This window comes from Trachinotus anak, unplaced genomic scaffold (genome assembly GCF_046630095.1).
Source record: "Trachinotus anak isolate AG129_WGS33_773 ecotype Australia unplaced genomic scaffold, CSIRO_AGI_Tana_v1 ptg000016l, whole genome shotgun sequence".
NCBI lineage: Eukaryota > Metazoa > Chordata > Actinopteri > Carangiformes > Carangidae > Trachinotus > Trachinotus anak.
In genome coordinates, this window is record NW_027273867.1 from 19,880,458 (window position 1) to 19,906,783 (window position 26,326).

Consider the following 26,326-nt stretch of genomic DNA (forward strand, 5'->3'; position numbering starts at 1 on the left):
CCAATAAAAACAGCCCACCAATGTTAGTGGACCAATCACAAGGGAGATAGTTGGAAGGCGGAGCCGCCATTTTGGTCCATGTTGCAACGTCAGAGGAGCGATCGTACTTCATTTTTGAGGGTAAGAAACTAGATTTCACTCGTTTCCCGATTTCTAGCGCTAAAATATACCGTGAAAGTGACTAATATTTAGTAGGTTGACTGTTTACGTTGAGCTGAACCTGTTCAACATTGTAGCTGGTCGGCAGGTGGCGCACAGCGGAAGTAGTAGGATAAACCGTTTTCAGTTTTATGTGAGACGCAATACAGGCAAAATTAGAATTAAAATGACAGCACAGTCATTCTATGCAATATAATATGACTTGTAGTCTGGCTTACGCGCTAAATACCCCTTATGAAAAGTATCGTTAATTTTCAACATTGTGTTTCTATCGATTTCAAGAGGTTCCAATAGTTGTTTCACGAAAGGCTTTATTTCGAAAATCCAGCCACCGGAAGCATCACATATCATTCGGACTGGTTTGACAGCGGGCACACAGGCACATCAGCTGTGCAAGCGAAAGGAATACTGACCCAATTTATTGCACCAGGGACAACAACATCGACGACATAACACTTCACAGCGACCGACCGAAGTGAAAACCCGCACCATTTTCTCTTACTGTAAGTCCCCGTGTACTTTTCTGTCTTTAATGGTGTCGTGACAGTTGCCAGTAAAACGCAGCGGATGGATCCCGCACGGTGTGTAGTGAAAGAGGGATGCCAACAACTGTTAGCCTCAAGGTGCCTGAAACGGGAGTGAACCCGGATTATACAGGTGAATTACCTTATGGGGTTCTACCTCAATATTTATTTCTCAGTATTGGGACGTCGGTGCGCTTTGTAAAAACCAATCTACTTGATAAAAAGTATCACATTATTGATTCAACCGTCACTCCTTTGTAATTTTGTGATAGTGCAGTGGACTACGCAGGCTGGAGCTATCGGCCTATCTTGTAATGATCTGACAGCTGGTTAGAGACATTCTTGTCTTGAGTAAACCCTGGCTGTTGTTTTCAGGCTGGTAAAATACATAATGCATGAACCCACCATTTTAGATGAAATCTCAGAGATATTATCCCAGTGCGTTTACTCAGGCAGTTCATTTGATTGACAAACCCTCAATCATGCACTTTAATCAGTCAGTTAATCCCTACTCTATAAGTATGATTGACTCCTATAGTTATTTTCTTTTTGTTATTTTGTTTTATATTTGATAAACTAAAAATATATTTAGATCTCAACATAGGCCACCAGAGCCTCAAGTGATGCTCATTACTTAAATAGATCAAGAAACTTGAGTTTTCATCTTTAATATGAAATTAGTAGATATTCAACTCTTTTGGCTTTGTTAGGCTTTAACAAGCAAGTGTTTGGTCTTAATGAATGATCTTTTGATGATCTTTTGATGATCTTTTGATCCCTTAATCAATTTGTTGACAGTTCAGCTTGGTCTTTGTTGTCCCGCATGGGAAATATTACTAGACATCAGAACAGATTCATCCATCAGTAATGAGAATGAAAACCATCAATTAGCAAAAGTGGCATCCCACAGAGGTAAAACCAATAAGTAACAGCTAAAAAAAAAAGCTGTGTTGCTATTTCGTCAAGATGAAAAAAGACGATGAATCACAAAAATTAGTTGTAAAAGCACAAGGAAAGCTGGTAAGATTCATATGGTGAAAAATCTGAAAGAAGTTAATTAATAGTGTTTATATACAGTTAGAGGTTGTATTCAATTGTAAGGTTAGCCTACTGTGTTTATTCAAATATTGTTTTTAATCTCCTATGATATAACTTCACAACGGGGTTAATGGTATTCTTGTGATACTTGGATGTATGTAAAATATTATCCCAGGATTAGAACTGTTGTTGCTGTAAGGATGGTTCTGTATTCATCACAGCAGAATAAGAGGTTTATTATTATTTTGTTGATTTTTCAAGGAGCCTGTCTGGGAGAGAAATAAAAACAACCTAATTTTCCTGCCCTGTAGCTGCCAAAAGAAACCATGCGTGGGACTTGGTATCATTGCAGAGAGAACTCCACCAACCTGTCTGCCTAGAAGCCAATACAACTATTGACTGCTGCAACTGAGAGAGGGGAAGAGGAGGAAGAAAAAGCCAAAGAGAGAAAGAGAGGGAGAGAACTTGTCCTCACCAGATATAAGGGGGGGTTTTGGTCACAGAGATCATTGTTCTGCAGACGCCTCTCAAGGGAAAAGTAGCCATTGAAAGGTCTGTAATGGCTGAGCTGTCGTCAGCCCAGGTGACCGAGTGCACCTGAGCGTTGCTGCTGCACAGACTCAAAGTCACCACCAGCCTCTGGGCATTTACTGCGCAGTAAAAAAGGAAATCCACACTGCTGCGACTTCAGCAAGGAGGAGAAACGTGACTGAATCCCTCACTTTTTTTTTTTGGCTGGATTATTTTTACCTGGAGATTTTTTTTTAATTAATTTCATTTCGGTGGCTTACCCGTGGGAGAAAAACAAGTGCAGGAGGACAAATGGCTATTTGTGGAGTTGAGACTGTCTGAGCTGAGCTGCTTTGGCTCAAGCATCAACTTGCAGGAATGCAAAGTCACATATGGAAGCAGAAGAATACAGGTTTGTGTCAGCAATTTATGCCGTGCAAGTTAATTTCATATAATTCAGTACTTATATCTGGTATTTGTAATGACTCATCTGATCAGTTTATGGTATAACTGCTGTACCATTGCTGTAGGATTGTCTCAGATATATTATTTATATCTAAAATGTTTAGTGTTTAGAATGAACTTTTAATAGAAATAGTATTGTTGTGTCAGGTACACAGTGTTTTTATTCATTTACAGAAGTTATCTTGTACACTTCACCTACAAAGTAGTACTTCTGCTAAGGATTACATCATCCATATGTTTGTAATACTGACCAAAGGGGCTAAAATAATATTTCCATCCATATGACTATATAGTATAGCATCTAGCTAACTTCTACAGACTGTCTGGCCAGCAGATGCTTGTGAAAGCGTTGTGATTTATTACCATATTGCCCCATAGCAGTGTTCTGGTGAGACGTTGTGGGGAAGAGGCCTGCTGATGCCTTGAACACAGTGTCCCCAGACCTGCACTCTAAACTCCCCTTCTTTTTTTTTTTATCCCATTCTGCTGTGAGAACTTGCAGGAAATTTAAGAGGCAAAAAAGTGATGAATGGCTCTTTTACTCAGACTGAGCTCCATGCATTCCTCAACAAATCCTAAATCAGCCTGAGTGAGACGTTAATGTACTTGAATGAACTGAATTTACCTTTTGTATCTCAAGGCAAAAGATTCACAGAAGCTGAAGAACATACAGTAATGTTAACGCTTCTCACGAGTGCAGTACAACAATCTGTCTCTTGCTCCTTTTTTGTGACTCACTCAGCAAGTTAATTATTCTCTACCATGATTTATTATCCTTACTAATTACTTTGTAATGAGAAGCGTCCTCATCACCCTTCATGCAGGAAAGAACATTATTACAAACTAAACTCAGGGTACTATGGCCTGTGACTGTGTCTTGTGTATAATTTAAAAAATATTAAATTTTCTACAGTGCTGTCAAATTGGATAAAGTAGCTGTATATTGCATTGACATTTATACACATTTTTGGATCAAGGATTCATACCTCTGTATCCTACATGGAGTTGGCTCCTATCTGACCTTTTATTACCCAAAGTGACCAGTGAGGGACACATATGTTTGATAAGACTACTGTATATTGAGTGATTGCTGTGATGATTGCACGGGAGAGAGATACAGGCTCAGGAGAGAGGTAGAAACATTTGTGTAGCAGTTCTCCAAGATTTTTTTTCTAAGAATTTCACATGCGTTATGACCATACAGGCTGGGTTATAGGCTCTAAAGCTCCAAGACTAGACACATAAGACCATGAAGGACAGATTGCATAATTTGTTGAGTTTTGTCTATGGTTAAGGCTGAGGGATTAGAACCTGTAAATACCAGGTACCAAAAGTGAGTTGAGTCGAGTCAAGTTGGTACCGCGTGGTGGAGAAAAGACTTTCTTGTCTTGTCTTGTCTTTTCAGTTTCCTTTTTCACTTCTGTCTTAATTAGTAGTTACAAGGAAGGTGCTCACAGGATTATGAGTCATATTACACCTGCTGCATAATGAAACAGACTTACTGGGTTTGTTATATCCTCATACAGGGAACGTTTGCCTCTCTGTTGTAGGAGGGGTATTTGTACTCATCAGGCCACAGAATTTATGAGTCTTTACCAAACTGTTTCCTTCTCTTGAATAGTATCATATTTAGGGCTGAATGAAATGCAAAAAGATTATATTGCTTTGCTTTCTCAGCAGAGTACCTCCAGTTGAAGCCACTGTGTCTCATTTGCATGAATGTTTGTCATCAACATGATGTGTTTATAGGTTGTTGAATTCTTCAGAGTGCTTCTCTATGGAGCTGAAGCACTGTTGACTGTCAGCAATCAAGGTAGAGAATTGAGGAGCCTGAATAATTCATATCAGAGGACGATATGGCTTAAATCACTTTGTCACACTGTAATGCTTTACGTCAGACAAAGTTTCAATTATAATGACGTTTTGTGTGGAAGCCTTAGTTTCTACAACAGAATTTGTAAAACTGCGTGACGCTGATCATGATAAAATACATTTCCTCTGAAATTTATTAGTAATATTAAAATATTTCCAAGCCCTGTGTGTCCAACCTTATATTAATAATAATCTATGATCGACATTAGGGGTGTAATGATTCTGAAATGAAACCACATTAGAAACGTGCTTGATCTTGTGTTGTGATACCAGAAGATGGAACTGCAACACCCCCCCCCCCACCCTCGGCCACAGCTGCAGGTGCATCCTGTTGAGCTCTCATTACATTACTAATATAACAAAATTTAATTTCTAAATCACAAAATAATTATTCTATTGAAAGTTAAGACAAGCTAACAGAACAGACAAAAATGACAATTTGTTACCAATCTGTATAGTGGATGAGTGAGTCGATCAAAAACAAAAACTGAACAGTGGATTGGGAGAATTGTTGCACTCCTAATCAACATACTAAATGATTTATCCCTCTGTCTTCCCCTCTCTGTTATAGTGTTTGAGCACCTGAGCCTGTGAAAGCCCCGTAGGTGGCAATGTTGGATCTCTTCCTCAGAGTGCTGGTGTTGACCCGTCTTCACCCATCACCTCACAGCACCTCGCTGCCAACCTAAGTCCTCGCTCCCCCTCTCTTCCTGCATCTCCTTCTTCCACCTCCTGGCCAGGAGAAAGGTAAACATGGCATGTTTTTCAGGCTGCAGTTCTTGTTTAGCTGGCGTGCTTAGCTGTTTTTGGCCTTGATAGTTGTTATTTATTTTTGAATGGAGTGGAAGGTCAGACCACATGATGTCCAACCAGATGTCATGCTCACTGTAAAGAAATGAAACCCTTAAAGTCACTAACTAATCTTGTGTGACACTGTTGCTTTTTGCTCCATTGGGCCTCTCAACATTGGTTGTATTACACTTTGCAATACTAAGTTTGTTTAATTATATAATTTTGCTTATTTTGTTTTGCGTTGATGGGCAATTACATTTTAATGAAGGCGAGTCCCTTAAAATACAGTTTTCCTCCTTAATTTCCCTTCAACCCCTTTTAAGGTTGGAAATTCATCTTATTCCACATGATAGCATTGCATATATTCTGTATCAGCTTGTTCCAGCTCTCCATAGAAGATATACTTGATGCCTCTGACTGCATTAGTTATTTCAAAATAAAAGACTGGTATACTGAGGAAATTTGGAATGTCCACTAGAATTTAAAATAAAGTTTTGTGGGTTTGAACGATGTTTGGCTGCACAGCATGAGTTTGTACTGACTGAGCTAGTGTTAGGAGGAGAGGAGGAGGAAGTGCACTAAAGTCGCTCTGCTATCTCTTTCCAGGTCTTTGGTCTTTGAGGAAAATGTCCTATGCACGCAACAAGCTGCTCACCTGGAGCTTACCTCACCTCCTCCTCCTACCGCTGACCTACCTCTGGCTCTTGGCTCCTACCACAGGTAAAATAAATCATTCGTCACTCTTACCTTGACTGGCAAACACATATTTGTTGACAGAGAAGCGATAAGGAAACTCACATCTGTACCTGTGAAACTACCAGCGCTCATCTGCGCCATAGATTCACACACCTTTGATTACTCAGGGTGGGTCTTCATCGTCTTAGAATCATACAGTGATATCAGGATGGTTTCAGGTTGTTAATAGGTATTTACTCTACATCTAATCTGAGGCAGACGGCACCCCTGCTGTGTGTGTGTTTGTGTGTGTGTGCCTTCTTTCAGATGCCACTCAGTGGGTTACAATGTGAAACGGGACAATAGGGGCTCTGTGGATAGGCATTGTGTATGTGTGTGGGTTTTGAGGGATGGGGGACAGAGGAACAGTGGACAAGGGGTGGGGTGACACCCCTTTCTCAAATAAACTGTAGTGCTTTTGTGTGTTTTTGTATGTTGCAAGACCTGTGTTTTTTTTTTTTTTTTCCCCAGACTCGAGTTACACTGACGTCCCATAAAGTCACCCTTGGCTGTAGTGTTGCTATGGTAGCAACAGTTACTGCCTGAGATGGTCTAATGAGCTGCTTTTTTTTTTTTTTTTTGGTTTCTCATCTTTTCTTTTGCTTTTGTTGATGGCCTTGCTTTCACCAAGGACAAACGCTTAAATACAATATCCAGAAATATTGTTGTTGTCACTTGTGTTTACAGAACACCAGGGTCAAAATTGTTTTAGTTTAAGTGTTTATCTTAAGATTTCCATGAATCTAAACCCCATTTTTGATACTATTTATAGTCTGTATCTTTCAGCAGTAGCCATTCAATGCATTTATATTCTTTAATTACCTTCCTATACGGGATAGTAGTTGTAATTATTAGAGGTCCATTGTTTCTGCAAAGGATTCAGACTGCCTTCTTCCTCACGAGTGATTCACTGGAAGCAATGCATGCAGGTAATCCAGTGTGCAAATCAAGACGTGGGTATTTTAGGCAGTGTTTGACAGCAGATCAGTTTTAAATATTGCAGGAAGTAGTGGAACACGAAGAACCAGCCACAGTGAGCTGTTAGATGAAGGGTTGCAGGCTTCAATTTCTTAGCATGGTAACCAACTCCTAGTACTCTTCCCTGCTGCTGTTTGATCCGGTGCAGCATGAAATCAGATCACAGATGCTCATTGCATGATGGAAAAAGGCCAACTATTGACTTCTTTATTAAAAGAAGACAGTTTTGTTTGGCAGCACTGTGAATAGATGCACTAGTTGCTCCCCTGTTTTATTTCTGACAAAGTAACTGCTCAAAAGGCCATTCAAGATCAACTGGGAGTGAGATCTAAAGCTTTATAACTTTGAAGAAGGCTGTGAGAGTTCATTGGATTGGATCAGTGACAGAAAACTCTTATTTTCTTGATGTGCTGTAGAATAAACAGTACTTGACATTTGATCTGCCTCTGCAGGTCGATCATTCAGAAATGCAGGACAAAGAAGTTATTTTTCATTGCAACTGTAGTTTTCTTAATTCACAGTGACTCAGCTGTCCTCCTTTTTTTGGCCATTATTCACAGTTCGTTTGGCTTCTGTCTTTCTGTCGACAATCACTTAAGTACTGGTGAAATATAACTTCCCATTTCTCCCTGTGTCACAGTTACACTGGTATTTTACAAATGCCGCTGTTTTATTGTATCTGGCTACACAACAAATGTCTCATCTGGGACAATGGATAGATCGAAATGAACTAATTTGATACAACAAAGGTTGAATGAGAATAGTTTTATCACCCAGACCAATGCTCTTGAAGAGGAATACACACACACACACACACAGCAGTTTAATGGCTCAGCTTACTGCATTGCTGATATGAGTCTGATATCGTGTGGCTCAGACGGTGGGGGTTTGTGCGTACTGCATACTGTGCTTTGGGTTTTAATCAGTGTCTTGTTTTGTCAGGGAAAAGCCTCACTTCCTCTCTCTGTTGCTGAGTTGGCTGACTGCTCAAACTGCGGCTGCATGTTGGCTTTTCAGAGAAACATTCAGTCAGAGCCTAATCTTTGAAAAGTCTGGTTGGGACTGGAATTCATTGTGGGTTTCACTTTGCCCCTTCGCCTGTGACAATGCCAATACTACCCAACAATGCCCTGATTGATAGAAACAAGTGAAATCTTGAAAAGCCTGGGGAGCACTGCCCATTGGAGGATCCATGATGTCGCCTTCGGCAGATCGCTTTGATCATACTATGTGTTACACTAAAGTCTTTCTAGAATTCCCTGAGGGGAAACCAGATTATAACCTTTAACTGTTACACTCCCTGACACCCTGATTTCCTGACCAACTTTCCTCTTCTTCTAACTATGATCTTGTTGCAAAGGGATTTATCTCTCTCTGTGACTGCCTGTTACTAACATCAGTACGGTACATCATCGTTTACTACTTCCTTCTTCCCTTCTGTCCTGGGCCAGGTGTGTCAGCAGATCTCTGCCGGGTGACCGGCGGGGTGCTGGGGATCCACTGGAGCAGCATCATCAGCCTGGGCTGGCACCCTCTGGCAGACGGAAGAGGCGGGGCGACATGTTGGGAGTCCTGCTGCCTAAAGCCGAGCTGCAACGCTGTGTGGAGCCTCGGTGGACGCTGTGTGCTTCTCAGCTGCTCCTGGAAGAGGGGCTGCCCCATCACTTCCCTGCCACAGCCTCACCAGGAGTCCTTGGGCCTCTTTCAGCTGCTCTCCAAGGTATGGCTGCTGCTGGCTGACGAAGGTGTAACAGGAAAGGCTGTCTATGCTAAGGAAACAGATTTATTAATTTCTTTTTCCTGATAGACCAATTTGACTTTCAGATGGTTCTGTTATTGATTAGATGAATACCAACAGCAAATAAATTAAACTATAAAGCAAAAACTTACCTTTCAGAAACTTAGACAGAAATAGAGCATTTCTGACATTGATAGAACAGAAGTATATTCATACAAGCTTTCTTTCTAAATGTCTTTGATGTCTGTAATTTTACTTTAAGGGTCCCATCACAGCAAGACGTAGAAGGGCTCGTCAGGCACCACATACAGGAAGCCACAGACCACACACAGGATACCATACCAGCACGGTAACTTCAGAGAGCATTGTTTGATTTGTTTTTTCATATTTATCTTCACACTGTTTGCTTGTAGCAGATCCTGTTCTTCCCCTCTAGTCATTCTCTAGTTATTTGTTCCTAAAACATTCTTTTATTCTTTGAATCACACTGATTATTTAGTCAAATAAAAGTGAGGTGGAGGTAGTTTGCAGGAATAGTAAAATAGATTTTATGAAAATATGACCCTGGAAATGTATACAGTATAGTTCCCTACACGTTTGCCAAATTTGCTCCTTGTTATGGTGATTTCAAACCTACAATTCTGAACTGTCTCTGCAGGAAAGTCACAAACTAGAAACAGCTCATCCAACTGCTGTACCCAGCACCATCACACTTCTTCAGACATCCCTAAAGAACCTCAGCCAGGTAACCAATGGGAGTTCAGAGACTGCTCCAGCTCCATCACAACAAAACTCAACGGTGGACGACACTGTTAATACTCCTGCGTCTTCCAACACCAGCGACGTCAGCTCACCCACAGCGACTGAAACTGCTGCCATCACAACTCCAACACAGGCTGGTAAGGAAGTGATAGTCTATTTCCAGCGCATTCAGTAATATGTCTTGTCTTCATTTATTAATTATGGGCTAATATATAATGTAACAGCACTGTGGTTGTGCAGCCTTGGAGGAAGAGTTCACATGGCTCTCAGGTGCTTTTTTTACAATACATTTTTGTCCTTTTAAGCTTCCATGTTTTTGTCAGATCCTTTACTGTTCCTTCTTTGTTTTTGCTTCAGCTGATGTTTTACAAAAGCAAAGATGTACTTTGCCCAGAAATTTTATGGCAGACTGCACAGATGTTATTTTTCCCAGATGAAAGCAACGTGTCCTGTGAGTGTGAAGCCAAATGAGTCTAATCAATAGGAATGTGCTGAGACATGCTAGGCTTCTGCAAACAGGAATCACTCGTCTGATCAGTTTCTCCTCCCTGAAGGACAATATCCCCATTTAATCTGACAGTAACTGAAAAATGACAAAACAATGCATGTTATTACAGATAAAATGTAGTTAGGCCTCTTAACTAACAATAGATTGACTAAAGATAACAATAGCAAGCTGGACTGGTTTAAATGCCAACTCAGAAAGTGTACACAGGTAAGATGCAGTTTAGAGGGAATCTAGACTCTCATACAAAGCATGAACCTGTGATTCTTAAAGAAAACATCTCACATTACCACTGCCACCTGCCGCAATTTGCACTTTGATTTAAAAGGAAAACTGTTTTACACATGATGATCTGTTCATTAATCATGTGTATTACTACTCTGCCAGTGAAAACCATTGTGTGTCTCCTATGGTTCTGGGACTGCATCGGTTTTCATTCTTGCAACACAAACATCCTGATTTATTTTTAAATCTCTTTCTTGTACCTTCCTTAACTTAATGGAAATCCATTATTTGGAGGCAGCAGAAACAAGCTCCCAATACAGCACTGACATATTATCACCTAAGTTGTTAGCAAACAGTTGCCTATTTACACATCCAGTAGATATGGAGGAACATTAGCACTCTGCAACACTCTGCTGAGAGGAACCACCATAGCGATAATCAAGTATAAAAAGTACAATTTTTTTTAATCATCATCTGGTAAAATAAAATTTCTTTGTGTAATTGATTTCAAGGTTTGTTTTTTATTCACCGCTCTCTGTCCAGTTCCAGTCTTTTGGTTGCCATGCCAACCTTCTGGTTACCATATTTTTATTTTGGCATCATCCCTTATTCTGTGTTGTCTTTCACAGCAGTGAGGGAGCTGGTGGTGTCAGCAGGAAAGAGTGTGGAGGTCACACTGCCCCGCAACGAGGTTGAACTCAACGCTTTTGTGGTCCCAACACCCCCGCCAGGTAAAAACATTTCTGACACATGCAGAACACCTGTGACTTTTTATTTAGCCCAGGGACACACTGTCTCATAGAGTGTGTTGTCATATTTCTGGTGTTCACTGATGAGTGATGATTTTGAACATGCTTGACTGTTGTATTCCTGAGTCACATCATCATCAGCGTCCTGTACGTCACACTAAACACCTGCCAGAGAATTTCAAATCCAGACTGGATAAAGATTATACAGTTACGAAGAGGAGTGCACGTCATAATTTTGTTAATCCTTTGATCTCTTCTTGACATGCTCCTACAATACCAAAATCTTTCAACTGGAAATGATCCTTATGTGGTAGATTTTAATTAAATGCGTGAGTAGTTTGTTTTGATGAACTTATTTGTTTAATGTTGCTACTTCTCTAAAGGGACAAACTATGCATTTGACTGGCGTCTGATCACACATCCCAAAGATTACAGTGGAGAGATGGAAGGAAAGCACAGCAAGACACTGAAACTCAGCAAGGTACAGACCACAAATTTTATATATATATATATACACATATACATACACACACACATGTATTCTGCTGAAAATAAAACAGGAAGCTGCACCTCTGCTGAATACATAAACAGACGGTTTCAGTAGTGTGTAAAGGACACAGATTGTGTCAGAAATGTCGCTTACTTGATTAGCTCAATCTCTCCTGTCTCTCTCTCTCGCTCTCTGTCAGCTGACTGTGGGCCTGTATGAGTTTGAGGTGACAGTGGACGGGGAGGGAGCTCATGGAGAAGGTTACGTCAATGTCACAGTCAAACCAGGTGAGGTCGGACATTCAGCACAATGTAAAATCTTGTTCATTTTCTAATGGTTCCAAAAGCTGTTTTCAGGGGTGAGTGTTTATGTGCCCTAATCAAGGTTACTGCAAAATATATAATATACACGTCTTAGAGTAAATGGCAATTTTTTGAAACTCTCAATGTTTGTTGTTTGTTTTCTGAGCTCTTGATTGGGCTCAATGGATGGGGACATACTTCTGACTCCTCTTCCTCTTTGCTCATGTAGTTTTCCTCTGAGGCCCCTTCTTGCTCCATCACATAATTTTGTAATCTTTTGTAAACTGCTGCGCAAGCTGTTCAGGCAGTGACTGACTACTAACAAATAGTCACAAATAAAGGAAGTGTCAGTAAATAAACTACACGAGTAAGTCATATAAAGGTGAATAGTTTTCAAGGGTGTTTCTGGTTCATCAGTCACAAACATTGTGTAATGTCACAAAAGCCTGTGTGATCATAAAAAATCATTTTGGCAAACATGGAGAAATATTTGCAAGGAGACACTCTCAAAGAGACCATCACACTAACAGAAAGACACTTCATTTGATATTTATTACAAACTACTGCCTCAAACATGATCTGCCTCTTCTTACATTATTTTGGAAAAAAAACACGTGCTTTACAAGAGAGTATTTACTGCAGGACTGCTGGACTGGAAAATGTTTGTTATTTTGTCCACCCTGTGAAGGCTGTGACTAATATTTGATGGCAATGTCTTTCCTGACAATTTAAATGATATTATTCGGAATCACAGGGCACAGTTAATGCCTCATGTTTACTAAATAAACTCAGACCTCATTGCTGCTTTCCTCCTACACACAGTTGTAATTGTGACTTTTGCAAAGGCAGCCTCGGATTTGTTGATACGGCCTCAGTCACAAGCAGCTGATGCACAGCTCAGTAAGTGAGTTAATTTCTTGTTTTCCACCTGACAGAGCCGCGGGTAAACAAGCCTCCTGTTGCCATAGTTTCCCCAAAGTTCCAGGAGATCTCCTTGCCAACCAGCTCTACAGTGATAGACGGCAGCCGTGAGTCTCACACATGCCCCTACCCCCCCACACACACACGAACACACAAACACACGAACACACACCCAAATACACAAACATTTAGTACAAGCTAAAGAGAGAGGCCTTGTGCCTAAAGTATGTTACCGTGTCCTCTCATGCTGTTAAACATGTTTGACTGATAGTTTCCCCTCTACCCCTCCCCCTTGTATCTACTCTACAGAGAGCACTGATGACGATAAGGTGGTGGCATGGCACTGGGAAGAGGTCAAAGGTCCACTGAGGGAGGAGAAAGTCTCTGCTGACACCCCCGTCCTCACCCTCACCAGCCTGGTGCCTGGGAACTACACATTCAGGTACAGGTGGACCTCACTTATCTCATCCAGATGGATGAAATTGTCCCAAGAATTCCACTCAAGCATTTACAAAGAGACTCTAAAATGTAGTATTGAAAAACTGTTTTCAACATCTTGAATACTGCACCTCATTTCAATATATATATATATATATATATATGTCTGTTAAAAGTGTTGAAATGAAGGCAGAGACATGTCAGGCTCAAAGTTACAAACATTCTTATTACATTCAAATCAAACATCTTTCGATTTGATTTTATACACTGTAATATTAAAGTCAGATGTCAAATGTCATAGAGTTTGTGTACTTAACCACTTGAATGTCGTTCTTTCCCAGTTTGACAGTGACAGACTCGGATGGAGCCACAAACTCGACTCAGGCCACTCTCTCTGTCAACAAAGCCAAGGACTACCGGCCTGTGGCCAATGCTGGCCCTAATCAGGTCTGAAGTATTTTCTATTGCCTTGGCGCTGTCTTTCTGTGTGTGTGTGTGTGTGTGTGTGTGTGTGTGTGTGTGTGTGTGTGTGTGTGTGTGTGTGTGTGTGTGTGTGTGTGTGTGTGTGCGTGTGCGTGTGTGTGCGTGCAGTAGGTTATTTAAGCCTCTTCTACACTGGACAAAACATCTGCTAACACCCACAAACATCTAGCTTTTGTCGGAAATGTGAAAAGATATAATCAGCATTCACTTCTAGATCAAAAGACTCGGTCGTCACGGGTATTTATCGGCTCCAGCTCACATCAGCAGTGATGTAAACATGACTTCTGAGTTAAGACACTAATTTTTGCCATTTTTCCACATTGTGAAATCTTTCAGAGCACACACCTGAAAATGTGCTGTGCTAGGGAATTCAAGAGTGAGCACAGCCCTGAAATAAGTTTTAAAAACACACAATCACTCACCGAATCTTCTAATACAGAGACTCCGACAAAGACTTGAACTTAAAAAATGTCAGAAAGTCATGTTTTATTTACCAAAGCTGTGGACTCATGATAACTAATAGCTGGTGTTTCCTCTTATTTCATCCAGGTCATCCAGTTACCACGCAACTCCATCACTCTGTATGGCAACCAAAGCACCGATGACCATGATTCCCTGTCTTATGAGTGGTCCCTGAGCCCTGAGAGCAAAGACAAAGTGGTGGAGATGCAGGTGAGATACTTGAGGGCTATGCACATAATTGAATTCACATTTTTCATCTTATTTTTCCCTTGATCAGAGCAGTGTTGCTAATAGTGCCTTTTTTTTTGTGTGTGTGTGTGTGTGTGTGTGTGTTTTCAGGGCGTACGGACTCCAATCCTGCAGCTGTCGGCAATGCAGGAGGGAGACTACACCTTCCAGCTGACAGTGACAGACTCAGCTGGACAGCAGGACACTGCCCAGGTCACTGTCATTGTGCAGCCAGGTAAACAGCTGGAAAATTAATAAAAAATAAAAATAAAAAAAACAGCTCTTGTTTATGCCAGTATGTGACATCACTTTCAAATGGTGCTTTCAGTGAAAAAATGGGAGGGATATTTTATTAATCAACTGCTGGGGGCATTAATTACTGATTGAGCTTCTTACTTCCCTACAGCATTGACTCATTAACTCATGTTTACTCAGCTGTGTGCACTTGTGCACCACTTACACAGAGACTTGAATTAAAATCCTTATCTCAAGATTTCAAGTCCTCCTCCTCTGTACTCGATATGCCCTGTGTTATATCTCGTTTGCTCTTTCTCTCTCCCTCAGGCTTTGTACAAATACACACATGAAGTGTGAATAACATACTGAATGACAGTATGCAGCCGTATTTATTGTCGACCTTAATAATGTGTGAAGCAGATGTCAGTACTTAAACTGCTCACATGAATTTCTATTTGCCAAACATTTCTAAGAAATGGCATCTTGAATGGCACGTCTGTGTACACACAACTGATAAGCATCGAGTGCAGACTAGAGACGTTTGAGCAGGACGTTAACACACATACACCTGCAAGGTCAGGGGACCGTGAAAGAAATGGTAGAGTGTTGTTAGTCACAGGCTGTAATTCCAGGTATTATAGAGTATGACTGCTCTTATGTACTGTATCAGTTGGTATACAATAAGAATTATCAAAGAAATGCTGATCAAAAGGCAGTTTCCCTTTTTTGATTGTGTGTATGTTTATATGATTTATCTATTGAGAAGATTGTTTTGACCTTTTCACTCTTATCACTTTTACCTTGGTCCATCTGTCAAACAGCTGATTTTTTCAAGTTTCAGAAATTATGACCTAGTTGACAAAAGTGCAGAATTTCATAGTTTTCATGTCGGTTCTTTTTTATTTTTGACCCATTTATTTGTTTTCTGTGCGCTGTACTGTTTAGAAGATGTGTTTATTTTTCATATCCTGTTCTTTCGATCTCTTTAACCTCCAGAAAACAATAAACCACCAGTAGCAGATGCAGGACCAGAGAAGGAGCTGACGCTGCCAGTAGACCGAACCACGCTGGACGGCAGTAAGAGCAGCGATGACCAGAAGATTGCCACCTACCACTGGAAACAAACCAGGTCAGTTAGACGCTTATGCACACATCTGTTCTGACAAATTTATCACTGCAATCAACCAACTACTCTTTTCAATTGATGGTGAAGCTAAAACATGGTTAGTTTAAGGTACAGGTTTTTGTATAGCACTTAGGTACAGTTGGAGCTGTAGTTAAAGATCTTACATTCCCTATAATGCAGCCAATTGCTTCACTTCCTTAGACCCTCTCTGCCTTTTAAATGCCCATGTCTCTCAAACTCTACGTCCTAGGTTGTAAATCAAATTTGACGTTAAAAGCGTGTGGTCCCCAGGCCTAAGCTAAGATAACCTTGATCAAATCGTCAGGGTTACTCTTGCAGATATTAGAAGGCTCACTCCAGAGCCACAGAACTTGATGCTTCTATAAAACTTTCACTGCAAATATAATGTGGTGGAATTTAAATGTACAAAAAAAAACATTTTTAAAACCACCCTGTGTTATTGTGTGTTCATTCAAGGTTCAAATCAAGGTTTATATGTCCTCCTACAGTAAATTCTCTGTGACACACTCTCGCTCTGTTTCTGTTCGTCCATCAGTGGTCCTGCTGATGTGAAGATTGAGAATGCAGACAGCGCTGTTGCCACAGTGACAGGTCTTGAGGTCGGCAGGTACGAGTTCACCCTGACAGTAACTGATGAGAGGAAGCTGCAGAGTACCGACACTGTCACGGTCATCGTCAGAGAAGGTTAGGAGATGTGTGAGTGTCTGTGTGTGCGTGGGCTAGTCCCTCTCTCTTGAGCAAAATGGCTGAAGTGAGAAGTCATTCTTTTGTCAGTATTTTTGTGTAAGATGATGATTTGACATTGTTTTATGCACAGTATGAGTAAAACTAATGTAAATGTTTATTTGTTTTTCATTTGTTTTTGTTTTTTAGCTCAAAGCCTAAGAGTCCATAATAAATTTACAATAAAAATATTTTACACACGCACATCATATATACACAATTATAAATACCTGTGTACACTCAGACATACATCATCTTACATACGCAGTGTATGCACATACACATATATACACACATACATACACATACATCCATATGTAGCTAAACTAATGCACACTCACTGACAATGCAGTTAGACAGTGGATTGTGATACTAGAAAAATCCATCAGTTATATTGTTCATGTTATAAACCATTATTGTATGAGGTTCCTTCGTTTAATTGTGCTGTAAATGAATGTCCTGCTGCCATTTTCAGTCATTATCCATGGTAATATGTAATGATTTTTATCTCTGTTTATTACCTTTTTTTCTTACACTAATAACAGTTTGTTCTGATGCTTATTGGCCTTTTAAACTTATGACATTTTCCAAATACTGCAGTTGAATTTTGCATTGCATGTTAATCTATTGTGAGAGTCATCCTATTATGAAGTGGAACACATGCATTCATGCATATTGCATATTCACACATGCATATTATGTAATGGAGCACATGGAAATTTGAGGCTGCCGTCACCTATATTCTGTCTGAGTGAAACAATGGAACTGCAGATATTTTTGGAAAACGTTGACACTTGTTAAGTGTAATAATTATCATTACATACAACCTATTATTTCCTTTTATAATACGTGGAGTGAATATAATATCATCCACTGTATAGGTGGACAGATTTGAATGTGCTCTCTTTTGATTATTTCACCTTGGAAACAACTTTTTCTGAAGTCATATCTAAAGTCTTCTCTAACATAGGTTTTTTCTCGAGGTTCCTCTTTAATTACAGGTATGATGGAGGCTATAATCAGGGATAATGGCTTTCACTGTACTTTGTATCCAGTCTCAGCGGAACAGCATATGTCACGACCATGTTCTTGTCATAATCATTCTGTTTAATGTCTTTTATAATGTTTTTCACCAGAACTGGACCAGCCACCAGTCGCTCATGTTGTGTCAAGTCCACCCATCTCTCTGCCTGTGAGGACCGCCACTCTGGATGGATCTCACTCAACCGATGACAAAGGTGGAGTCAGCTACCTGTGGACCAGGGACGACAGCAGCCCTGCCGCTGGGGTGAGCGTCACGCTCTCAGACACTTGATTGCTCTGATCTGATCTGCTCTTGTTTATAAAAGTTAAAGGTTGTGTAATTGTGAAGAGAAACAAATCATAAGATTTTAAAATCATTTAATCAACAGTCAAAGTCAGCCACTTGAGATGTACCTTGTTTGCAAAGGTTTTAGGAAATACATGTTTTTAATCCGTTTTCGTTCCAACAGGATGTGCTGAACAACTCTGACCACCAGGCAGTGCTGTTTCTGGGAAACCTGGTGGAGGGCAAATACAGCTTCAGCCTGATTGTAACTGATAGTAAAGGACAGACCAGCACTGACAGGGGCACTGTGGAGGTCAAACCAGGTAAAGTGAACGAACATATTGAACAAACAGTATAAGGACACATTGAAACTTCCACACTGTCATAAAACAACTGTTGCTTATCTGCCTCTGTGCAGTTGACGGGTGGTGGTCATTCCTTCATAATTAAATAGCAGCGGCTTCTATTCAGACTTTTATTTTGTAGCAACCTTCATTAACAATCATATAAGTGATTTCGTAATAGGTATTATGAAAAAAGTTGCAGATATTGTAATTATAGCTTTTGCCCAGTCCACTGCCACATACTTAATGCTTTAAGTTACAGCACATTATGTTATCATCATTTTAAAAAACTCTTTAGGTCAAGTGCATATACCAGAAGTTAAATTTCCTAGGTTGATAAATAAGAGTAATAATAGTTAAAGGACCAATGTGTAGGATTTAATGGCATCTAGCCGTGAGGTTGTAGATTGCAACCAAGTGAATACCCCTCCCTTCGTCCTGTTCTTTCCAAGGGTGTAGGAGAAGCCACAGTGGCCTTCAGGTAACATAAAAAAGCGAAATCTCTCTCCAGAGCCAGTATTTGGTTTGTCCAATCTGGGATTCTGTAGAAATATGGCAGAGCAACATGGCAGGCTCTGTGGATAAGAGCCCCCTCCCTATGTAGGTATGAAGAGCTCGTTCTAAGCTTAGGAAAACAATGATGCTTAGTTTCAGATGATTATACACGAATGAAAACATAATTCTAGATATTATGTTGAATTTCTGCAAGTAGATCCCCCCAGAATCCTCCACTCTGCTCCTATAAACAAGTCTGTGGACAAATGGTGCCTACACAGCAAGAGACTCAACAACCAACAGCAGAAGGTTGAGCAGGTCACTGTGCAGCATACGGTGCACAGACACACACTCAGCCAGAAACTAATCCATCACTTGGTGCTCTGGCCCGTTTCCCAGATTTCAGAGAGTCAGACGGATCCTGCAGTCGGCCTGTTTCTCTCATGTCTCCTTGTTGCTTTTGTCTGTCCTCACTATTCTCCTCTTCCCTTCCCTTTTCCATGTTTCATCTGTGTTTTAATCTCTCTCTCTCTCTCTCTCTCTCTCTCCCTGGCAGATATATGGGAACGTGACCTGGTGGAGCTGGTGTTGGAGGTGCCCGTATCCCAGGTCTCTCACCGTCAACGTGACATGCTGCTGCGCCAGGTTGGGGTTTTACTGGGCGTGCTCGACAGCGATATCATTGTGCGAGAGATCAGTGCGTTTAATGAGCACAGGTGAGTTGTTTTGCACCTTGTTTGATTTATTTATTTTGTTCAGTTGTTGTGAAATCCCTTCATTTCGTAATAATAGATGTTTCATGTTCAAATGTTTTCTCATATTTTCCCTGAGCTCATATTCTTTTATTAAAACCCCCACTTGACTTGTTCAAGTGTAAACCTGATAATGAGACACATATATTTTCTTGATTTGGCTTGATTGGCGACATTAGTATCCACAGTAAGTAACCATTTTCCCCATTTCCCCTCAGTACTCGTTTGGTCTTCCTGGTGTCAGGCGGGCCGGGGCGCCCTCCTCTGTCTGGTCACAGTGTTGCACTTGGCCTACGCAACAAACTGCGCAAACAGAAGAATGACTTTCTCATCTACAAGGCCCGACGAGTGGACACAGTCAGTAAGTACCTGCCAAATATGGTTTGTAAGAGACACACACAACGAAAGGAAAGGAACAAAGAGAGAGAGGATGTTATGTGATTCTAAATTGGACATTGATGAAAGATTGGGATTATGTATATTACTGTCATTATTAGATTATAAGAATCTAACAATATCAGAGTAAGACAATAACATATTTCTTGATTTTCTCTAATCGGCACACTTTGCTCTGTGTTCACTTTGAGCCAGAGGCTACAGGTAGGTCATAGGAACAGAGCTGCTCTGACCTCTATTACTTAAGATAATGGTCAGATAATGAGAGAACTTGACAGAACTCAAAGGTCAAATCTCTCAGATTTTTGAGCTGCTACTACAAGTTCTGTCTTCTTCTCCTTTACTCCGATCTCTTGTGATGAAACCTGTAGACTGTAGGATCTCCTTCAATGTGCCTGCTTTAGATTTGTGTTCTGTAATATGTGTATGGTATGTGAGAGTTATTTTCAGTCTAGTGGCTGCGAGATACTTCACCACTCCGGGAGATTAAAGCTTGAGTTTCATAACACTCTGCCGCTCTCCTCCCTTCCACAGTCTGCCAGCTGAACTGTTCCAGCCACGGCGAGTGTGATTCATTCACACGGCGATGTGTCTGTCACCCTTTCTGGATGGAGAACTTCATCAGAGCTCAGCTTGGAGATGCAGAGAGCAACTGTGGTGAGAAGAGAGGAATCTCAATAAAATATTGTCATTACATGATGAATCAGATATATTATTGTGGAATTTTTGCCTTTTTTCCTTCTGCGAATTTACTTCCGTTCTCTAATCTCCTCATGAATTCGGGCCATAAAAATGATTTTGTTGCTTAACGAGTACAGTTTTATATATTACATGGGATGTGTATTACATAGTAACAAGCTCTTGTGTCAAATATTTTGTTTTCAGAGTGGAGCGTACTCTATGTGACTATAGCATCCTTTATGATTGTGGTTGCCATAGCAACGGTTGTCTGGGGGATGGTGTGTTGCTGCAACAGGCGAGTCCTAAAATTTGAAATATATTATCATTATTTAAGAGCTTCCACAATATAAGTATACCCATCATTTTCATTCAAGTATTTTCAATGTTTTTGTGTGTTTTTTTTCTCTCTCTCTGTGTTGTATGAGTAGTTAAGACTAGAAAGTTGCTCTTTGTAAAAGTTAAAAAAAAAATAACAACACAAGTTTGGGGAAAATTTTTGAATTTTGACTCTGCTCTCTACCTCTTTAACTACTACTCTAAACGATGAAGATGATACCTGTTTTGTTTTTTCCCTGGAAGGCGAAAGAACAAAGTGCGCAGAAACAAAAGTCGATATAAGATACTAGAAGCTGACGAGCAAGACAGTCTGGAGCTTCAACCGCAAAGAGCTGGTGAGACACTTCTCTAGTTGGCCTCACACCTGGCTGTTGAACCGGGAGTCACTCCTACAGGAGCAGTAGTGAAACATGCACATTCATCAAAAAAAGATTAACAAGTGTGTGTTCCAGAAACAGAAACTGGGTGCTCAACCTCAAAAATATAAATAAGTAATCAAAGTATAAAATGCCAAGCTGCACAGATGTTGACTGCTTTGATGGTGTGCCTCCTTTTCCTACTCCCACTTTCCTTTTGTCTTTTAGTGTTCAGCAGCTACATGGAAAACCTTGTTATGATGTTGAAAGAAAAACAGACAAAAGCTATGAGGGCTGTTAGAGTGATCTTATCTATTATTATATATAATATATTATATTATTTATACTATGTATTTAACTGTTATTTCACCATTAGTATATAAGGTCTTCTGTAACAAACCTTTTCTTTTAGATTCCTCCTTAATTATTGATATAATAAGCGCTGTAGTAAGGGATAAAGGCTTTCATTGTACCTTGTATCCCAGACAGACTCGCACACCACTACCTCCAGTTTTAGTTCACCTTATTTAAAGGTACACCGCACCGTTGCACAAGATCTTAAAATTAAAATTAAAATTCACATAATTTATGACCAAATGCTGAATGATACTCATAATTTTTATTTCATGATGTCTAACTATTGTTATTTGAGTATGAATATAGATTTTGTTAGTCAGTCAACAAACAAAGTACCCAGCACCTTTTTCACAATTGATCAAGCAAAAATTTTTTAAGCTGAAATGTCAAATATTTGCTGGTTTCAGCTTCTCATGCTTGTGAGAATTTCATGCTTTTGTTTGTCATATATGATAAAAAAAAAAACTAAATAGATTTGTGTTTTGGACTGCTAGCTGTATATTTTGATCTCAATGAGACTACCTGTTTAAATACATTAAAATAGAACACAATATTCTGTTTAGTCGAGCTTTAACTCAGCATCATTTTAACATCATACTGTTTCTTTCTCTCCTCCTGCCTGTATTCCTGCATTAGCCCGTTTAAAGCCGGTTCCCGCTCCCACCTCTTCTGCTCTCATGCACTCAGACTCTGACCTGGACAGTGATGACGGGCAGGGCGGGGTCCCGTGGACGGAGCAGGAGCGCGGGCACCTCCTGCGGCCCCAGAACGGCTCCCTGAGGAACGGCCAGGGGCCACCCAGGGGCAAGAAGCAAAGAGATGAGCTGCTATAGCAAGAGAGGAGGGGGGAGCTTGCTGCTGCCCTCACACACCCCTCCTCCAGCCATCACACCCCTCAGTTCCTCACTTTTCCTCTTTTGTTGTTCTTCAACACAAAAACCTCACACCTCTCATCCTTGAAGACAGACTGTGTGATACCTGGATTTAACAAGAGGAAGAGAGGAAAAAACATGCTGGAAACATGTTGTCCCACTGTCACTGAAAAAAAAAAAAAAAACACCACTATACTGGAATTTCCCTGATCCCACACTGAGCCAATATGGAGGAAAAAAACTGCAATTTCACTGAGAATTAGGGGAGAGCACTGTGTTTTGAAATGTGTAAAAAATATAACATAGACCCCTATTATTTAACACAGAGACAAAAAGAATGTACTGTTACCCCTCTTACTGATGGCACACGTTAGTTAGAGACCGTGGGGAAAAAAGACTAACCTGAGAGACACTTGACTTTCTGGATTTAAAAAAAAAAAAAAAAAAAAAAAAAACTCTGCTTCAGTGACACGAAAACCAGCCACTTGACACACTCACACCTTGCCTCTTGTAGACACGCATGTAGTACGCACACAAACACGTCATATCCACACTTGTTCCAGGTCGACCTGATGCTACCAAACACTGCCATGTTGAAACCAATGGTTAACTCTGCTTGGAGGATTTCGCTCGTGAATCATCTGAAAGAAAAACGCAACCAAAACAGCCGCCAACAGCAACGGACGCTCATCCAAAACAAAAGGAAAAAAAATATATATATGTGCATGAAGTCAGATTGCAGTTGTGATACTGGGACGACTGCCTGCACGTTTGTGTGTTGGGTGTATGTGTGGATTTTTCTGGCTTCTGTGCCAAAAGATGTTTCTTCAGAGCAGTTTGTGTGTCAGTTTTTCCGTCTGTTATTAACCCAATGAACAGTCACTATGTTGTCAGTTATGGTTGTCAGAGGCAGGAGGCAACATGCTTTTATTCTGAAAGCTTCTCTGTGGATTAAATCGCTGGAACACACACTGGAAAACACAATGTTAATGAGTTTGGTCTCCAGGGGGAAGATAATGAGGAGAAAGACGAAGTTCAAATTTCATTTTACCATCTCATTTTAAATTAATGTGATAACAGCTTGACCCGTGAAGACCACTTAGTTTTTTGTTGTTTTTTTTTTTTGTTTTGTTTGTTTTATACAAACAACCTTTATGCTGTGATTAGAGGTCATTGCACTTTTATTTCATCTCTGTCAGCCTCAGTCTCATTTTGTGTTGCTGGTTGAAAAAGGTGATCTGTGATGGTTAAAGTTGGAAGTTCAGCCATAAACACAGGACATTTCTGCATTCAGTGTTGAAACGATGTCGTTTCCTTGACTGTAGAGGGATGTATCGTAGCAAACCTGAATGCAGCTTGTGTCCAGAGCCACCTCAGTAATTGTTACATACCTGTAGGCTTGAGTGGACAGGATGGTGTAAGCTTGTAAGCTAATGTAGTTTCTGAGTTTCTCAGTAAACAATTATAATTATGGCTCCAAAATAGGATGAGCACATTTATCTTTGTTTTCCTTTGGACAAATAATAAGCTTAACTTGATGATCACAAAACTACGCACAAAAATACACAAGGAAATCTGTATGAGTGACATAACCAATACAAAAAATCAACATTAAAACAGCCATCAACTTACAGTTTTGATAAAATTGAGTTGTGTATCCAGAACGATCTCAAACCGTGTTGAATCCTAAAAACAAATTATTTCTTCCCACAAACAGGATAAAGTCAAAGGTTTAATCTGAAGGGAGATCACCATAAATACTTGAGTAATAGGACACAGTAGGAAGGCTGTAAGAACACAGAAGAGAAGGAAAAACAACTTAATCTGCTGCATCTGTTTCTTCTGCACATCAGCAGTAATTAGAGGTGTTTCTGGGCTGGACTGTGCTGAGGGAAAACTTTACACTTTTGCATGCAGAATGTGATCCTGATCTGTAAAGTCCACGTTTTCAGGCACTTTTTTCCGTTGGCTGTCGAATATTGAAAGGTTATGCTGTTAATTCAGTTCAGCTTGTACTCTGTGTGAAATAAGCAATCATTTAAAAATAAGGCAAAATGTCTGATTCTCACTGTCAAGTCATCTCATGCTGATGTCGGTTTCTGCTGCAGTGTTGTGGTCTCACAGCACCCAGTGCACATCAGGCCATATATTTAATTCAGGCTCGCTGTAATTATCTGGCCATTTTTGCCAACTTTTGAGAGGCAAACTAAAATCAAGTGCACCCAAGTGCCAACTCTGTAAAATGTCATCTTTTGAATACTTTGAAATAATGTCATATTCTTCCCATATTTTTTTTTTTTTTGCACATCATAGGAAATGGCTTTTGGCGTTATTGCCAAGATTTGATGTTGATTCACTCTTCTTTCTTGTTTAGGTATAAACCTTTCTCCCAAAAGTAAAAAAAAACCTTTCAAGGTCTTTTTATACCTATTTAACTATACAAAATTCTGCATTTCTTCTGTTACATGTGCAACAGTTGCCAGTCACATTTGGGATTTATAGAAGTAAGTGAAATGACCTTGACTCTGATGGAGTCCACTGTGAAAGCAGATGGTGAAAGGAGTAGCAACTGTTAAATGAAGGGAGTTTAATTTAAAATGTTTTAACTATGGTTTTAGTGAAGGATTACTCCTTCGTTTTTCTTTCTGTGTGACCAGACCTGATGCAACTGGATAATCTGTAAATTGAAATAAAATGTTTGAGTTTGTTCTTGAGTTTTCTGAGATGTGTGCTGGTTTCCTACTGTTTTCTGGGCAAAGACATTGACTCTTATCACAGAAACTGGACTTGTCGTTCGTCTTTATTCACTTCTGACCTGTCGTTCACCACAGAGGGTTTTCCCATTTCGTTTAGTTTCCCATTTGATCTTATTTGAACCATGTGATGTGTCAAAGATTCAAATGTATACATTCTTAACGTTACAGTAGAAGCCCAAAAAGGGTAAACATACGCTAGATTACCTGACAACATAATTGCAAGTTCATTTTTGGTTTAAAGAAAATTCAGGGACAAAATTACTAGGGTTTTTTAATTTTATTTATGTTTATTTATTTTATTTTTTTACATCTCTATATTATTTACAGTGCACATGAATGAGTACAAATTCAGGATATTCAGCCAATAAAACTAAGAACACAGAATAGTGAAATATCAGCATTTATCAGTTAATTAAAAAAGAAAATAATAAAGGATTGATCAAGTAGTTAATAAATACTGCTGTGGTGTTTCAGCTCTAAGGCTAGCGGGAGCTACCGGTAATTTTTAAGGTGGAATGTTTTCTTTCATGTCACTCAATGCATTAGTGAATCAATCAACATGCCTTAAATATCAATATGACAGCTTTAACCGTTCAGTTTGTTTTTATTGGCTCTCTTACATGACATAATTTGCATTAGTTTTTTGATTCGTATCTCCTTCTAGACACTTCAACCAAACTCCATTCAAACTTTAAAATGTTCAGCTCAATTAGGATATTTTCAGAAGAATGAAGTTTTGATACTTTTGATACTATTCAGTGTTTTTCTGACATTTTTCCCCATTAAGAAGAATTGATGCAATGTTTAAAATCTCAGGTTTTCCACAACTTTTCATGCATTTTTCAACCCCTTCTACTCATTTATACTTTCACCTAGAAACGCCATTCAAAAGACAACATGTTCAGATACTTTTGGTTGTATTCAACTTTTAAATCCCATTGATAGTTTTTTTACGCAGCGACAGTTAAAGTTTCATGAATGGTTCTGGACCTTTCCAGATTTTTACATGAGTGTGTATGTGACATCACACTCAGAGTGGGGAGAAGCTGTTCAACTGGTCTGAAAAATGAAAAAACTTTCAAGTTTAACTTTTAAGAGCGAGTAAATTGGGATTTACAGCGTAAGCTACTCACAAGGCCCCAGGGGGGTTTGATACCCTCACTCACTTCAACAACATGACTCACATTTT

The 26,326-nt window shown here is 39.8% G+C and overlaps 1 protein-coding gene across 12 annotated transcripts; it reads left to right on the top strand.

Moving 5' to 3' along the window:
* The first annotated feature begins 6 nt into the window (after positions 1-6).
* Positions 7-25,095, top strand: kiaa0319l (KIAA0319-like ortholog). Of its 12 annotated transcripts, none has more exons than XM_071499276.1 (25): positions 7-120; positions 2,074-2,643; positions 5,140-5,315; positions 5,967-6,080; positions 8,525-8,793; positions 9,074-9,160; positions 9,470-9,710; positions 10,933-11,034; positions 11,436-11,533; positions 11,742-11,829; positions 12,780-12,872; positions 13,075-13,207; positions 13,545-13,650; positions 14,236-14,358; positions 14,488-14,611; positions 15,610-15,742; positions 16,296-16,444; positions 17,620-17,771; positions 17,977-18,115; positions 19,188-19,347; positions 19,602-19,744; positions 20,314-20,436; positions 20,665-20,755; positions 21,040-21,131; positions 22,146-25,095. In XM_071499276.1, exons 4-25 carry the CDS (start codon positions 5,987-5,989, stop codon positions 22,340-22,342), a joined length of 2,937 nt encoding a protein of 978 aa, XP_071355377.1. In that variant the 5' UTR covers positions 7-120; positions 2,074-2,643; positions 5,140-5,315; positions 5,967-5,986; the 3' UTR covers positions 22,343-25,095. The 12 variants fall into 12 exon arrangements, with proteins under 12 accessions (XP_071355377.1, XP_071355375.1, XP_071355381.1 ...); XM_071499274.1 differs by having other exon boundaries at positions 49-120; positions 2,033-2,643; XM_071499271.1 differs by having other exon boundaries at positions 53-120; positions 1,983-2,643.
* Positions 25,096-26,326: the final 1,231 nt, after the last annotated feature.